The 17,751-nt window shown below is 39.5% G+C and overlaps 1 protein-coding gene across 7 annotated transcripts in view; it reads left to right on the top strand.

The window, feature by feature from the left end:
* grip2a (glutamate receptor interacting protein 2a) overlaps positions 1–17,751 on the top strand; it is a 37,914-nt gene extending 20,163 nt beyond the window's left edge. For 5 of the 7 annotated variants that reach the window (XM_023298678.3, XM_023298679.3, XM_023298681.3 and 2 more), the window contains 15 exons: positions 614–742; positions 967–1,128; positions 1,696–1,882; positions 6,019–6,164; positions 6,255–6,335; positions 6,667–6,730; positions 7,170–7,315; positions 8,861–9,005; positions 9,298–9,437; positions 10,241–10,420; positions 10,521–10,680; positions 12,074–12,188; positions 12,506–12,730; positions 14,749–14,895; positions 15,723–17,751. In XM_023298678.3, coding sequence (XP_023154446.1) covers positions 614–742; positions 967–1,128; positions 1,696–1,882; positions 6,019–6,164; positions 6,255–6,335; positions 6,667–6,730; positions 7,170–7,315; positions 8,861–9,005; positions 9,298–9,437; positions 10,241–10,420; positions 10,521–10,680; positions 12,074–12,188; positions 12,506–12,730; positions 14,749–14,895; positions 15,723–15,920 — 2,225 coding nt within the window. In that variant the 3' untranslated portion in view covers positions 15,921–17,751. Of the gene's footprint in view, positions 1–613; positions 743–966; positions 1,129–1,695; positions 1,883–6,018; positions 6,165–6,254; positions 6,336–6,666; positions 6,731–7,169; positions 7,316–8,860; positions 9,006–9,297; positions 9,438–10,240; positions 10,421–10,520; positions 10,681–11,608; positions 12,038–12,073; positions 12,189–12,505; positions 12,731–14,748; positions 14,896–15,722 lie in introns of those variants that run through there. The other 2 variants (XM_055012765.1, XM_055012766.1) reach the window with 2 other exon arrangements.

The raw sequence follows: 17,751 nt of genomic DNA, 5'->3' as shown, positions 1-17,751 counted from the left end.
GCATAAACAACAATCTGTGAATCTCACTATTTCATTCTGAAGAGAAAAGTCAACAGAAATACTAAAAAAGGATTAAAGTGAAACACATTAACGCTGCCAATCAGATTTAATCAGACACAGACACTCTGCATTAACTCAACTCGCGCTCTCAGCTGTGCCCAATCAAGGTCAAGCCGCTCGCCTCCAAACAGTCAGTATCATTTCCTCATCATGCCCAGCAGCCAGCTCATTCAGAATGTTTTTGCATCTTTTGAAAATGAAATGATAAAAATGATCTTCACTTTGCGCTCAACTTTTTGGAAGCTCACCAGTAAATGTAAGATTTTTTTATTTTTTAGACTTCCCATACAGCTCCGTGTTTCTAACAGATTCTCAGATGCTCATCAGACTACATTAAACCACAGGATTTAATCTGGTGTACCATGACGAAGACATTAAATATCAATTACTCCGCTCTGAATTTTCCTCCAGGCACTGTGCGGTGTGGTACAAATTTAGACATGGGACTGAAAGCATGATTTCATGGGTAGAATTTAGCAAAAGAAAAGAAGTGCACGACAGAGGAGCGGATCTGGTTGATTTAATGGATGTGTTTTCCTCCGTGCTGCTGCAGTGAAAGTGCAGAAAAGCAACCATCATCACTGGGACCAAAGCAGCAACTACTGCCATCCCCCACATGCCAGCCACAGCAAGACATGGAGCAGCCCAAGCCACCCACACAACCAGCAGGACCACTGCAAATGTAAGTTATCACTTGTGACAGCACTGCTGCTGGCGAGACACCATAGCAGGAGCCTTTTCTGCAGCGTGATCGTTAAATCTGTTTTTTCCCTGAACGTTTACTCCAACATTGGTTACCACATTTGTTTCTTTTGTTCCCCTTATGAGTGATCACTGCCGCCGTGGATGATGAGTTTTGCTCATGCCAGCCTTTGTGAGACCTGCAGTGCTTATGTCTCCTTTCAGCTCTGGTGAGCGGTGGCTTCTCCCCTTCCTCTACAGCCACCTCAGGCTTCAGCAGCCAGGGCAGCAACACTCTGCCCTGCCCCATCGCTCCCATCACTCCCACCAGCCCTCGCAGCTCCACCGGCAAGAGGAGGAACAGGAAGAAGGATCACAAGAGCTCGTGTATGACAAACCAACATCCACTTTTAACCCCACATTAAAGGATCAGTTCAGTCAAATTATGAAGCAAAGTACTTCGTTTAAACCTGTCCGAATCCAGGCGTGCAAATAGTTCTAGTTTTAAGTGTGTGATATACATTCTGGCACTTTATTAGGTATGCCTGGCTGAATTAATGCCGTCTAATATGACATTCCTGCAGTAAATCCTGCTTTAAAGAGCTGCTGATTTCACTGTAAGGTCATTTTGAAGGCACAAGTAGCAGTTAAGTGTAAAAATTGTTTTGCCATTTGACTGAACTGATCTTTTAAACTGTGAACCACCTTCTTCTCAGTGTGTGTGAACACGTTTGACTGATCACTGACGTAAACATGACTGACGTACACTCTAGTTAAGTGACTCATTCCCTTTCCATTTTCATGTCGTCTCTGTGGGCGCACGTCTCTTCCCTTTACCCTCCTCCTTTCTTTCTTTTTTTTTGTCTCCTGCAATCTCTCTCTTGCTCCATTTATCTGCCACTTCACCACCGATATCTCTTACTGATGCATCCCCCTCCCTTCTCTGTCCGTCAGTATCTCTGGCGTCCAGTTCTGTCGGCCCAGGAGGGCAGGTTTTTCATGTGGAAACAAGCGAGATTGTCCTGAGGGGGGATCCACTCACAGGATTTGGGATCCAGCTCCAGGGGGGTGTCTTCGCCACAGAGACCCTCTCCGCTCCCCCTGTCATCCGTTTTATTGAGCCCGACAGCCCGGCTGAGAGGTAACGCAATGAGACACCTAACGAGTAAACAAATATCATATAGGGAGTCACCTTGGACTGTAGCGCCCTAATCACTGAGTCCGGCAATGAAACGCCACATGTGAAAAAACGGCTAATTTTAGCCTGATGTCTCATTGGCTGCTTCTGAAATCACACCCAAGTTTGCCCACTCTGCTCCCACTATATCAAACACTCTGTGGCTTACTCACAAGTGCAAATTCCAATTTTGGATGTGTCTTTAAAATGCACAGCAATGCATTGTGGGATTGTTAGCAGAAATTAGTGCACATCCCATTTTTATTCAATTACGGAACTCTAAACATTGGACAACTTGTATACATTTGCATCCTCAGAATTTGATTTTCATATTAAATGGTGGACAGTAAATTGAAAAAGTGACTTTTGCTCTCCAAAATGGGACACCTGGCCAGCAAAACTAAGGCGGAAGTTTAAAAAAAATATTCCCACCAAAAACAAAAAAAAAGATGCAGAAAATTTAAAATGAGTCGCTGTAATGCAATTTTTAAAAATGAATTTATTTTTAAAAATGTATAAAAACAGCCATCCAGAACCCAGGGTATGTTCTTCAGGGAACACATCCTCTATAAAACATTCTTACAATGTTCTATGATGGGGAGGAAAGGAAGAACATTCTGAAACCAACATTCAAAAAATGTTTTCCAGATGTTATCGAGGCCTCAGATGATAGAATATATTAATAATATATTTTTTTGGTTCCTGTAGAATATTCAAGGTACAACATTTTGACTTTTTGTTGGGGAACACATTATAGAAAGTTCACCTAGATGTTTCTACCATGATGACAAAGTAAGGATGTTCTCAGTGTCAGCATTCAAAAACACATTTTCAAGATATTATCAAGCCTCAGACAGCAGAACATTCTCTGCAAGATTGATCCTGTAACAATTATTAACAAAACTAGAGCGTTCTGTTCAGTTTTTGGGATGTTATCCAGGGAACACAGTGTAGAATCTATAAAACATTCCAACAATGTTATATGATAACAAAAGAAGAACACTCTCAGTGTAACGTTTACTTTTGAGAGTTATCCAGCCTTTTTAAGAAGAACATTCTGGGAACTAAAAAAGAACTTCCCACTAAAACTATTACTTGACCTTTGCAGAATATTCTCAGAACCTTTTTAGAACGCATGAATTCTAGCTGGGGGGTTATTAATAACAGGTTGTCACATTCCACTGAATTTAGCTCCTATACACCAGCATTAACTTCAACAGAAGTTACATTTGGAATAGACTTAAAATGATTTTAATGGTGTAGCTGTGGCCTACATTGTAGATCTGCTAAAACCCGCATGTCCCAGTTCTCTGGTCCTAAAGTACTTCACTGCTGCTTCTGTTATTGTAATTTATACAAGTAGCCTCCTCTTTTGTACTCTCAACATTTGTAACGCTTTACCAGCTGAGATTAAACTCATTTATACAGCCAAGTAATAACAAACCTGTACTAACTGACCTTCTATGAACTCAATCCACAGCATTTATTAATTGTATTCATATAAAATGCAATTTAATGTAATATTTTGTATCTGTATTGTGCTATTGCTTGTCTTATTACTTGTTCTTGTTCACTGGAGCTGATTTTTGGATACAGTCAGTGAGCATTTCTTCCTCAGACAGCAGCATTAGAACTGCATTTGTCTAACACAATGGTACCCAAATAGGGTCAGACCCATGAGGTCCACAAGACAAATTTGAAGTGACACGAGATGATTAAAAGCAGAGAAATACACATCTGCTAGGCCAAGTTACGCTTCCTTTTTCCAGACTTTGGTCTAATTTTAACAGCCACACTGCTAGCAGCGAAGCTCTGGGGACGCTGATGTTGGTCAGTTGGTCAGTCAGACCACCCCTTCGGTGCACACTGAAATATCTCAGGCGACTAGCTGCATGGATCGCCTTAAAATTAGGGGCAGATTCTCTTGGCTGATCGTAAATAATCCCCTGAGTTTTCCTCTTGCGCCACCAAGAGGTTGACATTTGTGGTTTGGATGGATGTAGTCAGACTTTCAATATTCGGGTTTATGACCAACTGGTGACAATCCTGTCAGCCTGAGCTGAGCTAAGATGATTATTAAACATCATAGCTGCTGCACATCACATGTTAACACCATCACTGCATGTGAGCATGTTGGCTCACAGGGCTGCCAGCATGGCTCCAGGTTTTCCTTTTCTGTAAAAATGATTCAGACAAAATGATAGATCTCTTCAACTGGTCACACTTGGTAGACATAAATGGCTGCATATTGCTTCCATAGTCTAGTAGTGGTACATTTATCACACATTTTCCATTACATGTTGATCCAGCTGCTGAATTTTTTATGAACAGCCCCGAATAGTAGCATGTACAGTATTGATCAACAGCACGTTGCAGTCTAATTAACACACAGCTCAAGTAAAGCCACTTCTTAGTATTTGACTTGGAAGATTAATGGTGGTGTCTGGCGGCAGTGTGGGTTCATCTCCTCTGGGTCTGGTAACGTGATTAGTCCTGCAGCAGTTGGACAGGAGTGAGTCAAGTACAGCATCCGACTGTAATGTTGGTGCTTCAGCCTCGGCACAAGGTTAATGAGCAGCAGTGGTTAGTGAATTAATAGAAGCTGACAGTGCTTCAGTGTTTGCCCTCACAATTAGGGGCCTAATAAATGTGTGATAAATGTGTGGTTTTTTTTTCTTCTTTCCACCTGCATGTGTGTTTGTTTGCTGGAGTAGTTTTGAGAGTCCAAGTAAGGATGATTTTTCAAATGTGTTTATGTTGAGCCTTGAGGCTGCATTTTATTTTATAGATGACATTTTGAACATTGATTCCATGTGACACGGGACGTTACAGTGAATGAATCCAAAACCTTCCTTTCTGATTTTAGCAGGAGAATATATACTGATGTTGAATTGAGTGCAGACACAATTAATCGACTCATTGAAAACTGGATCAAGAACTTTAATAAATTATTTTTCATTTAAGTATTTTTTTTGAAGGAGAAAAAAATTTATTTTTTTTTTTTCAGATTCTGGTCTCTCAAATAAAAGAGGCTTTTTTTCCCAATTTTCAATCATTTTTAGAGCAGCAACTTTGTTGTGAACTGTTGATAGATTTAATATAAATTTTGTGTTATGCATGTGCCAAACAGCCGACATAATCTGCAAAAACAAAAAAAGCCGCATTCTTCTGAGCTCCTCTCATTTGCAGCTGTTTAAATTAGTGTGTGACCGTTTTGTGTGATGCTTTTTTGTTGTAATGTTACATTATGCATGACGCATAATGGTGTTTCTATTATGTAGCCTGCACTCACTGATATGAACAGGCTGGAAAAAAAATAATGGAAACTGCTGTCTGCATGTAATGATATGGTTCAATAAAGACTACTTCTACTGTTCAACTTTAAAATGATCATATAGTTGAATCCAAACCTCTAATCATCTCTAAAACTACAAAAAATATCTGAGGAGGATTTATTACAGGAGACGGTTTGTTTTGCCTAAAAAGCTGATAACTGAGTGCATATATTTAATATCTTCTTATATTTCTCATATTAACATGATCTCATAGAAATTTCTGTGATGGCTTTTTTCACATTTTGACAGACTAAGCAATTAAGGGTTTGATTGGCTAAAAATGTATATAAGGATAAGAGATAAGATAGACCTTTAATAATCCAAGAGGGAATTCATTTGCCAGATATTGCTCAGAAATCAAAATTGCATAACATCAGGAAATAGAGTCTCTAGTAGCAATTTGTTCGAGAATTAAAGAAGTAAACTAAAATGAGGCTGTTGCCTAGAGAAATAAGAAGTAATACTGGCAATTATACTGAGGTCGTAAAATAGTACACATCATGATGAAAAATTACATTAAAAATGAAATCTTCCACAATACATTGATGATATACTATATTAATCAAATTTTTTGAATAACTGTTTCATCCATTTTTAAAATGTGATCTGATTGCTTTATTTTGAAAATATTTATCATCTTTTAACCATTACATCTAATATAAGCAGATGTTTCTTTTTTATATTGGCATAGAAATAAGTTTTGGGGAAAAATCTGACTTTCTTGTGGCCTCTTTATCTTTTTTTTGTGTGTGTTTCTGTGTGGAGGTGTGGGCTGTTGCAGGTTGGAGACAGACTGTTGTCCATTAATGGGATCCCGACTGAAGATGGCACTTTGGAGGAAGCTCATCAGCTGCTCAGAGACTCTGCTCTGGCTAATAAGGTCACAGTGGAGATTGAGTTTGATGTCGCAGGTAATAAAAAGGGAAAAACTGGTTTCTTATTGTGGTGTCTTGTCCATCTTCCTGATTCCAATTTCTCTTCATTCTGAAATCCCATATTAGAATCAGTGGTTCCCAGCAGCGGCACCTTCCACGTTAAACTACCCAAGCGGAGGGGAGTGGAGCTGGGCATCACCATCAGTGGTGAGTCAGTGGGCTGCAAGACATTCAGCAGGGGGCAGTGTTGCTCAATAATCCTGGAAATCTCCTTTGAATCAATGTGCTGTGATCCATAAAACCCTGGTTTGCAAATGCATGAAGGCGCATACCTCATTACCTCAGAATAATACTGGCCTACACAAACATTCATCATTATTCTTTCTGCTCTAACTAGCTCTGAAAAAACACAATCTGTACGCTAAATATGATCCGAGCAAGCAAAAGAAAATGTTTAGTTAGAGCTGATGTGGTTTAATCTTCATATCCTGCTGCCTAAAATACACCGAAATCTCTAATTTGTCTTCTGTTTTATCAGCAAGTAAGAAACCTGGCAAGCCTCTCATCATCTCTGACATCAGAAAAGGAAGCATAGCACACAGGTATGTCTTGTGATGATGCAGAGCTGATAGTATTACAGTTGAACAGTTTATTCCTCTCAACCACAAACTTTTTTAATTTTATAAATGAGTGAAACAGTGGCTTTCGGTTGAAGAAGTCATGTTAGCAACACATCTGTCACCATTTTACAATTCGGGGTGAACAAGGATGTCTTGGCTTATGTGGGAGTATTTGTGAACAAAAGAAAATTTGATGTGTCCACTGTGTGACAAGCCTAATTGGATTGAGCTATCAAAACTGGATCAGTAGGGCAGCGCAGCTACATTTCAGAAGGGCTCAGTGTTGATTAGGTTGAGGGTGAGGTTACGGTCACCCCCAAGGATCCCACTGAGACACGAGGATAATAGGATTCTGAGGGTGAGTCAGGAGCTCTCTGGTCCCAGTTCATATTTGTGATCCTCTCGCTCTTGTGTCCGGTAGAACAGGCACCCTGGAACCTGGAGACAGACTGCTGGCCATCGACACGGTGCGACTGGAGAACTGCACCATGGAGGACGCCATGCACGTCCTGCAGCAGGCTGAGGACATGGTCAAACTGCGAATCCAGAAGGATGAGGACAACATCGGTACATGAATCAGTTAAAACACCAAACATACTTTCTTTTTTGACAGCTACATGTACTTAGATGAAGAAGTTGCATAAAATACATATGATGAACTAATACGATACACTAGACTGTCAAATATTTAACCAGTGGGTCCAAAATAAAATAATTTGGCTTGTGAACTTTTTATAAAAATGTTCTCTAAGTGAGGCCCGAGGTCAAACTTTAGAGGTCTATTTCTCCTCTAAGCTTCTCAAATGGTTTTATTTAAAATTCAAATAACTGTTAGTGGAAAAATATGGTAAGTGTGCAAAATTTTACTGAAGCCAATGCAAAGATTCAAGAACTGTCCCTTTGTTTGATATAATTGAATTTTTTAAACTCCTTCCTCCTCTGTCCACTCTCTAAACCTCAAAACCCAATGTGAAAGACATATTTTTTCAAGTTTTCTTTGAAAAAGTTGCCAAAACTTGTAAAACAAGGTGAATCATCAGGTTTTCAACTTTCCAAACTATTGCATGCATGCAGTTCTGTTGAAAAAAAATTAACTAAACTTAAAATTATGTAATTTTTTTTGCCAAAAATAAGTTAAACTAACCAACTAGATTCTGTCAAAAAAATAAATTAAAAAAAAAAAAAAAAAAAAAATGTTCTTTGGCGCATCTAAAACACCATTCCTGACTCAGCTGTGCCCAAAAATCACATTACAAAAATTCAGTGACATTTCATCTGAGCTAGACTGAACTGTAAGCTGTACTTATGCAGAGGAGAAATGAGACAAGTGTTCCACTTTTTTTCAATTATTGTAAAATAAGTAAAGAAGTTCAATTGTTTTTCTCATTTATGATTTATGGCATCTTAATTGTGTCATACTGCACAGAATACATTTCCCAGTTCTCTCTGCTTCTAGCTGTGGTTTTCCTGTTTCCATAGAGGTTTTAGACTTTATACTACAGTGAAAATTGAGCCCACAGTGAGGAAAAAGGGGACAGGCGCAAAAATGCCCACAAACTACTTGGAGTTGACATTTAATCATCTCATCAGCCCTCAAATGTATCATGTACTCATTTGGGCCCAAAGTTTTGGGATGTCGCTCTTATACTTCTCAGAAAATAGTGACTAAGATCTGTCACAGGTTTCCAGATTCTAAATTTGCATATTTTAATATTTTGTTATTCCACCCAGCAGTCTTACCTCCAAAGACTTTCAGTTCAGTTAGAAAAAGTAAAGAAAGTATTCCTTTTTCAAATGGCACGTGAAACTTTGGCGCTTTTTTCTTGCTTAAAAAAATGACTAAAAAGTTAATCTGTGATCAGAAGGATGATGAGCCTATTCATACTTTTTTATTATTATTATTACCAAATTACCCTTCTGTTTCAGCTCTACCTAATTGTATATAAATTAACCTACAATCTCAACCCTGACCTCTTCCACCAGTAAAATGCAGCTGTTGTATCCATATTAATGATCTAATTATATACATCTTTATCAGGTTATTTTAGATCCTCATGGACTTCATAACATCCGTTCTAATCTTGATTTCCACCGTTTCTGTGTGTGCTGTAGATGAGTTGGAGATGTCTGGCTCCATAATCTACACAGTTGAGCTGAAGAGGTACAACGGGCCGTTGGGCATCACAATTTCTGGCACAGAAGAGCCCTTTGACCCCATCGTCATTTCTGGCCTCACAAAGAAAGGTCTGGCTGAGAGGTGAGAGAAGCAAAAGAGAAGTGAGGAATGTCATGCCGAGGATCAAGGCAGCTATTTGGCAACATATAAAGCTGAAACCAGTTAAGGTCTCTAGTGGCCCTTTGGAAACCATAAAAAAGAGAGAGAGAGACAGTAAACAATGGCTGTCTCGTCTTTTTCTCCAACAAAAATCCTCTTTGTTTCTGTCTCGGTCACAGCGCTGGCAGCCTGACAGGTTTGCTGGCCTGCCTGTTGGTACTGTCTGGAATACTCTGATATCTGTGTCTCCTCTGCCCTGACCTTAACCCTGCAGGACCGGAGCCATCCACATAGGAGACAGAGTCCTGGCCATCAACGGGGTCAGCCTGAAGGGAAAGCCACTGAGCGAAGCCATCCATCTCCTGCAGATGGCCGGAGAGTCGGTTACCCTCAAGATCAAGAAACAAGCTGATCGTACATATTTATTGTTTCCTATTGTTTTCCAATCTTTTGCATAGTTGCACATTTGATTTTAAATGCAAAACGGAGGCAAAAACAAAACAAAAAAGGTACAAGAAGAAAAATAGAAATGTAAGACTTACATTAACCTTTACTGTTTGTGACAAGTAGGGCAATTTTTACCCCAAATGTTATTGTGTGTAGTTTCAGGCTGTAGGTAACTTCATTCACTTGTTTTGTTTGTCTTTACCTCTGTGGGAGGAACATTCCTGCAGAGTAAACATTAGGTTCTACATTCCCTCAGAGATTTGCTGATTATTTTCTGAGATTAAAAAAAGAGAAAAAGACAGGATCGTGAGATCTCAAAAACATCACATTTTAAGTGCAATTTCTCTTCAGCTGTCTGTGATTTGCCTGACGATTTTATAGCATAAAATAAGGATATCTTAAACAATATTTCAGAAGTGAAAAATGCATGCTTTTATCTTTAATAGTTGCTGAGATATAAAAAATTAATGAATATTATTATCTTGCAACATACTTGACGTATCAATCTAAATTTTCAGATACCATTTTGAATACCTCTAGTTTATTGTAAAGTTTCAGTTAAAGATAGTCAAGCAGAAGGCCTCTGATAATTTCAGATAGAATCACCAGGCATAGAAGACAACATATGAAAGAAAAAAGACAAAACAAGATTATAAATTAAGCCAAGTGCCTGTGAAGGGAAGGTTGCAGGTTACAGTGTTGGCTATTTTCAAAATAAAATTGTATTTCTTCCATGTTTAGTGCTAATTTGACTCACTTTTCATTCCCAGAGTCTGACGGTCGGCATCTGGATAGAGAAGTTGGTTTTTTAAGCGACACAGAGGATGAACTGACAGACTCTCAGAAGACCAGTAAACACTCGGAGGTTTACTCTGCCAATGTTCCCAGTATAGACTCTGCCATGAGCTCCTGGGACAGCTCAGGGTTTGATGCCGGCTATGGTAGCCAAGGTGAAGGCCACTGTTTACATGCTGCAAAATCACTTATTTGCTGTCTCTCTTTCAGTAAGATCAGTGGGATTTTGTTTTTTTTTTTGTTTGTTTTATTTAGGGACATATCTTCATAAGGCATCCGATATACTGCTCAATCCAAATGAATGGCGGCGCCCAAAGCACCGGAGCCAAACCAGTTCCAGTTCTGCAGGCCTCGTCCACCACGCAGCGCTGTATGACGGGAGATTTACTGAAGATGAGTGGGACAAAATACCTGGGTAAGTGCCACAGCCTGGGGTCTATTCCAGAAAGCCTTCAGCATTCAACAAGTGGATTCGTAACTCAGAATAAAGTCAGCACATTGTTCATCTTTTCTTTCATTGTGAGACTTCGTATCATCTAGAAAGCTGTCGGTTATCTGAAATGTTTACTGCACATTATGGTGGTACTCCATGTAAAACCAACCAGTATGAGGCTTTAATAAAGAATCATTTCATGCTTCTCATGTTGTGATTTGAATGTTATCATACTTACTGTATTAAACTGCAGAATATGTGAATATCTGAGTGAGAATGATTGTAGTTCAGCCTTGAAGATTTCAAAACCGGACAGAGTGTACTTTGAAAGGGAGGTTTTAATACAGTGTTAAGATTTTTTCCAGTGTGTTTGTGTTTTGTTACGAAATATGTTGTTTAACCAAGATTTCTATCTAAAATGAACCTTTAAAAATTGATGCTCGGGTTCCTTTTCAATATCAAATCACTAAAATCCTTTGAGATGACCAATGAACATTATCTCTATCAGTTTTGTTAATTTTGTCGCCTACAATTTGTGCCAGTCAGGATACCACTAAATATGAAAGCTAAATCTGTAATACACAGTAATCCCATCACTTGACAATCTGTTGTAGAAATTATCAGTTTTTGCTTCTTGCGTCTGCTTTCTGGAACCGACTTCTGTGGTTTTCTCCTTGTAAGCATCTTGTATGTCAGTGCAGCTGTAAGATGTTTCTTAATTTCTGTTTCTTTAATTAGTATTCTATGTAAAAGCAGACTTTTCTGTGATTTATTTTTGTTTATTTCCCCCCTTCTTTGTGTTCATTGACAAAAGTAATTTGCACTCTTTAAATTATTTTCCTTGTCATTTAGTGTTGTGTGTTTTCATGTTTCGTGCTTTTCCAAACTGTCCTTTTCTCTTCTTTCTCAGGTATTCTCTCTCTCATCTGCTTTACTAACTGCCCACGAGCTCTTTGGTGTTTCACATCTTTTTCTGTCACCCCTTTTCCACATACAAAAAAAAGGTTTCCTCAGAAAAAGCACCCAAAGGGCCCAAGGATACATCAGCCTTATCTGTCTCTTCTTCACACTTGACTTCTTTTTTCCTGAACTTTTGTGTCACATGCTTTCATTTTCCTGCCTTTTTGTTTTTCTTTTTGGGATGGCGACTTTGCTTTCATAAGTCTGAACTCTTTAAAGGCTTTAATCTAGCGGACTCCGCAGCGTTCGAGCTGAGAATTTAGGATAAAACCCTCACTGTGGTCCTGAGAGATTTTCAAAGGGACTCTCCAGCTTTTGCAGCCCAAAAACTGCATTTCCCATGCTGCTTTTGTACGCAGCACCGGCCTCCAGACTACAGGGCTGCTCTCATGTTCTGGTTCGTGCATTGTCATAGATTCGTCAGCCCCCCTCGTTGCCATGGCACCCTGAACCCGGAAGACAGCTTCTGGTCCCAGGCTCTGCAGGACCTCGAGACCTGCGGCCAGTCAGAGATTCTCAGGGAGCTGGAGGTAGGATCGCCTGTCGTCTCCATCCCCCTCCTCCTCCGCCTGCTTTGTCCTACTCATAAATTCAAACTGGTGTCAGCCTAAATGGACATGCCAGATGAAGCTTTATGATAATCACCAGTGTGTAATCTGTTATTAAATCTGACAAGACGAGCCTGAGCATCTGCTGCCATACTGACCGAGGAAGGCTTTCGTACAATGCCTTCGCCTCTAATCTGTGTGTGCTGCATGAGAAAATGTTTGTGTTCAAAAGGGAAGTATGTTTTTCCCTTTTTTAATACATGAAGCTGTCATAATCCACTTTTGTTTTCCTCTTTCAGGCATCCATGACAGGTAGTGCTCTTAGCCTGTACCTAGAGGAGACCAAGACCAGTGAAGACTCAATGTTTCACTCTGAAATTAGTCCCATTAAGAGGGACGGAATGCGCAGCGAGACTAAAAGCAAAAGCAGCCTGAACATGTCAACTGGAGCCCGAGACGTACCGTCCAGGGTCAAGGGGGAACCCTCTGACATCTTGTCCCCTACAGCTCTGGCACTACACAAGGTGATTTTAAGAAATGTCACTTTTGTTAAAAAAAAAACCATAAAGTGCAAACTTTACAACACAGCTGATGCTGAGGGACATAAGCATAAAGTTGAACATCATGACTCAAAGTCCTGACTTACTGCATTTTCCAGAACTTTCAACCACATCTCGGCAAGTAACATTAATTTAGATACATCTTTTTGGTCTTGTTTTGATAAATTGTTTGTTGTTTTTGGTAATATTTTAAGTAATTTGTTTTGTCTGTTTTTCATCACCTTTTGCCTCTCTTATGCTTAACCTGTCCATCTCTGGCCACTTCCGTCTGTTCCTTCATTTTTTGGATCCCAAAAAGTGTTACTGCACCAGTCATTTTAAAAACATACAGATATACATGCAGATATAGCATATTTCAAGTGATGCACCCCTTTTCACAACTTAATGACAAGAAAGACACTGTTAAAAGAAAAACAGTTTTAAACCAGAAAAAACCTACAGTACAAGAACTACCTCACACTATTATCTACATCCTTCATGTATATTAGTTGTATTTATTGTTCATAACGTCATTTATTCTTAGAATTAGAATCTGCACAATTTGGACAAGACTTTGATTAATATTAAACATACTTTTTTTACACGTATCTATGGCTGTACATAGTTGAAAAGTCCATTTCCTGTTTAAATGCATGTGTTGTGTGAAGACAAAACCAGAGTGGCTTACTTGGCCATTAAAAGTTTCTGACTCTAACAAATAAAAAGAAAGTAAAATAACAACTCTGTATACCGTATAATTTCACAAAGTAAGTTTATTGACCACATTTGGCCTATGTTTCGTTTCTTCTTACCTGGTACTATAGCCAGCAATGAGAAGTAAACGTTCAATAATTAAAATAACTGAAGTCCGCGTTAAGCACAAAGTGTTACTCCCTTAATCTCATTACTTCGTGCCTTGTGTTCATACATACCATAGGTACCCACTAAATATTTTATTGATAAGCTACTATACAAGTCTCCTGTAATTTGCAGGCTGTAATCTCAGACTGTCCCCAAACATTTCAGCAGAAATGTGATCAGTTGCGCTCAGTGAACACAGAACAAACAGCAGCGTCCTGTGGGAATGTACCCGTTGTGAAGCTATACCTGCATGCCTCCTTCACTTGACTCGCTGTTCCTGTCTGTAAACTGTAACTGGACCCAGTGGATACCTGGCCAGTCAGGACTTGCAGTGGATTTGCACTCATTATACAACATTACCTGAGCTGCTGCGCCTGCTGTGACCCCACACTGCACCTGTATACTCCCTGAGCTGTGTCAGCTGTGTTCTGACTGAGGACAACAGTGCAGCCCTGCAGTGTTTTCAGTTGACACAACGTAGATGATATCATGGAAAGTAATCTCTATTTTCCACTTTAAAGCTGTTTGGTTGTGGTCAAACCTGCTTTTTTTTATGGGGAACTTCATTCTCCAAAGAGAATGAAGTGACACTGAGACATGTGGCTGTTATTACTGCAACTGTTGAGTGTTTATACAGAGGGGGGACACAATAAAAAGACAAAGAAAGAAGACATCTGCACAGTGCAGAACCAGGCTAGAGATTTATCTCTCTCTACACCGAGCTAACGGACATCTGGTTCAAGTACAGACACGAGACTGATATTGATCTTTTCTGACGATTTAATCACAAGTACCAAAATATTCAACTATTGTACTTTGCATCTTCTTGGAATGAACATGTTTTTAAATAGAAATGTCCAAAACATCACATGTAAACTAGCCACCACTTAACCAGTAAATACATTGTAGTAGTGAAAAAATCACTCTAGAGGAGCTTTTTGAGGTCTGAGAAAATAACCTCTCATGATGTTTTGAGTGTCATCTTCACTGTTGCTCTTGTAGAGAACCTGTTACAAACTAGTAATGTGGAGATTTGTTCTTTCGTTATTCTGTTTTTATTCACTAAATTGCTGGACTAGGCAGTAACTGTGTCAACTGAGCCTGTTTAATCTATGCAACTCTAATTTCCCCTGTGTTTGCAGGTGACCATCAGGAAGGACCTTGAGAGCCGTGACTTTGGTTTCAGTGTATCGGATGGGCTCCTGGAAAAAGGGGTCTATGTGAACATGATCCGACCGGAGGGTCCAGCTGATCAGGCGGGTTTAAAACCTTTCGATCGCATTCTTCAGGTATTGTTTGGCTTTTAAGTACATAGTTTGACATTTTGGGAAATATGCATATTCTTTTGACTGCCAGGAGTTAGATCAAAATATTATGTTTCACACAGTATAGCCGTTTCATCTTGTTTACAGCTTTATGCTAAGCTAATAGTACTGTTAGCTTAGCATAAAGCTGTAAACAAGATGAACAAGCTAACCTGATGCTGTCCAAAGATAACAAAACACAACTGCCAGCATCTCTTAAGCTTACTAATTAATTATTAATTAGCATATCTATACATTAAATGAGAGGCTAAATGTAGCAGGTGCTTAGCATTAAAACTGGAAGCAGGCTAGGTGACAAAACCTACATCCTCCAGATTAGCAATTTGAATCCCTTTACAGATGACAGTTAAAATGATGCAAGAGCATTCAAAACCATAAAAATAGTGAGAAATTAAACAAATAAAGCAATCAGAATAATTAAGTACAAACAAAATAATACTAAAATAGGAAAGACACTGCAAACAAAACCTATAAGCAGGAATATAAAATTTGAATAAATGTATTAACAAAATAAGAGCCATAACAGATTTTAATCAAGTCACAAGGCTACAAAGGTAGATTTTAAGTTTGTTTTTAAGTATTTTATTAGTTATTTCTGCAACAACCTGCTGTGAAACAGTTTCAGGCTCCCAGCTTTTAATGCTGTTCATTGTTCTGCTCCTGCTAAAAATAGCAATTAAATGAACTTCTTGCCAGTAAAGGAATAAGCAAATTTCCCAAAATGTGAAACTATTCCTCTACAATAATGCAAAGTGCAGTGAATGATAATTAAACTAGTTGTGATCTTCCAGGTGAACCATGTGAGGACCAGGGACTTGGACTGTTGTCTAACTGTGCCTCTAATTATGGAGGCCGGAGACAGCCTGGACTTGGTCATTAGCAGGAATCCACTGGCAGCCGGCGACACGGAGCTGCCCGACAACTGTGACGACCCCTCAAACTCACTGTTCTGCTTTTCCAACCACAGGACCAACAGCATCGCCCTGTGACCACGAAGAGAGAGACGCCAACTGTTGAAACGCTGCAGCGCTGAGACCTCACACACACGTCACACATGGTTAAGTTTGTCACATTGTACCTCTCAGACAGACCTTCACACTCATGTTCAACACACAGAGCATCCACAGAAACAGCCACACTCTCTCCGCCTGAAAGCATCTTGCACTCACAAAAGCTACAAGTGCATGTGTTCGCCATTGCCAGTTTTAGTCACTCTGTTCACATGATGCAGTTCAGGGGAGGTTCTGGCTTGGGGGCAGACCCCCCCCCCCCCCCCAATCCCTTCCCTCTCCACAGGCAAAGCCACATGCGGCGTTACATAACGGTGGGAGTCATAGCTTCTGATGGGGCCAGGATGTCAACACACACGCCTCGGCTCCGAAGAGGATCAAATGCTGCTCACATTCACCGCATAAATTTTCTATCTTTTGCTTTAATGGGCTTTGCATTCTCACCGAAGGAACATTAACCCAGTTTTCTTTTTCTTGCTCAGAGGGGACCCACATGCATAGAAAACGCTCACACAGACGCACAGGGTGTTAGTGGACTCACGGTTCAAAGCACGTTGCACCTATTTGAGTAATTTCAGACACGACTTGGCTCACTGCCTTCGTTTCCAGTCTCTCCTCCACACTGCCTGCCCCAGAGAGGGGACAGCGCCTCCAAATAGACAGAAAGCTCTCTGATACTTGCCAAGTATCATTAACTATATTTTAAAGCCTCTTATATCGTAATACCACAAATGCTTCTGAAGACACTCTACCCTTTCTGTTTTAAAGTGGGTGTCCCTTGACGAAATGATAATGTTTGAATGGTTCCAGAGAAACTTCAGTGTTCATGATGCTTTCTTTTTTTTCTTTTTGTTTCGAAGATATCGTTTTCAGTTTCACATTTGGTGCATGTTTTCTTTTCTTTGTAACACTGCATCTGCACATCTCCCTTTCACATTTTCACTTTCACAGTATTGAGCCTGTCTTTGTATGTGGCTTTGCACCAGATTGACTTGTGGTCTGTCACTGATGTTCCCTTAAGTGAATCACAGATCTCTGAAGCACGAGATGAAAGGCCTTTCAGTTTTCAGTGATGAATGATGTCACTTCACATCTGACTCAGTTGGTTATTGGTTCGTTCCTCTCTGCAGTAGCTGTTTCTCCTACCAATGTGTATAAGCATGTTAAGCATGCATAGGGTTCGTCCTCAGCGAGTAGCTCTTCTGTATGTTTAAAAAAAGAAATATTGGAGTCTGTTTGCTTGAGCAGGATCTTTGTGAGAGTGCTACCTTTTTTATCATGAACTGGTGTTTTTATAAAGCTTTTGTGCAGGAAATGTGGGATTCTAATCTAGCTGAACCTCTGGAAAGAGGCTGTTTTCATGTGGTGGCTGATGTGAACACATTGAGATAGTTGCTTATAGAGCAGCCTTAGAGACCGATTCATCCTTGGGACAACTTTCTGATTTCAGATTTATGTCTTCTCTTAAATGTCATGTTGTATACAGAGGCCTATTTTTAAGTTTTTTTTTATTAATTTATTGCATATCACTTTTACTGTAAAATGCATCATGGTATGCAGTGCTTTATTTTTATTTACTGTTCATGCACATGCAGTGTAGTATCTTCATTTAAGTTGTGATACTGAATGTGACTGTGCATTATTTTATTTAATTTTATTTAGTTTATTTCCACCATCTCCTCACTGAATATGTCAGGAGTCGGTTCTAAAGAACTTGACTGAATTGATATTATTTTATTTTTGTTATTTAATTTATTAAGAAAGAAAAGTATTTCTTTTTATGGAAATAAAGTTATGAGACCGTAGTTGA

The sequence above is a fragment of the Amphiprion ocellaris genome, chromosome 8, assembly GCF_022539595.1.
Source record: "Amphiprion ocellaris isolate individual 3 ecotype Okinawa chromosome 8, ASM2253959v1, whole genome shotgun sequence".
NCBI classification, from domain to species: Eukaryota; Metazoa; Chordata; class Actinopteri; family Pomacentridae; genus Amphiprion; species Amphiprion ocellaris.
This window is presented reverse-complemented; position numbering and strand designations above follow the sequence as displayed.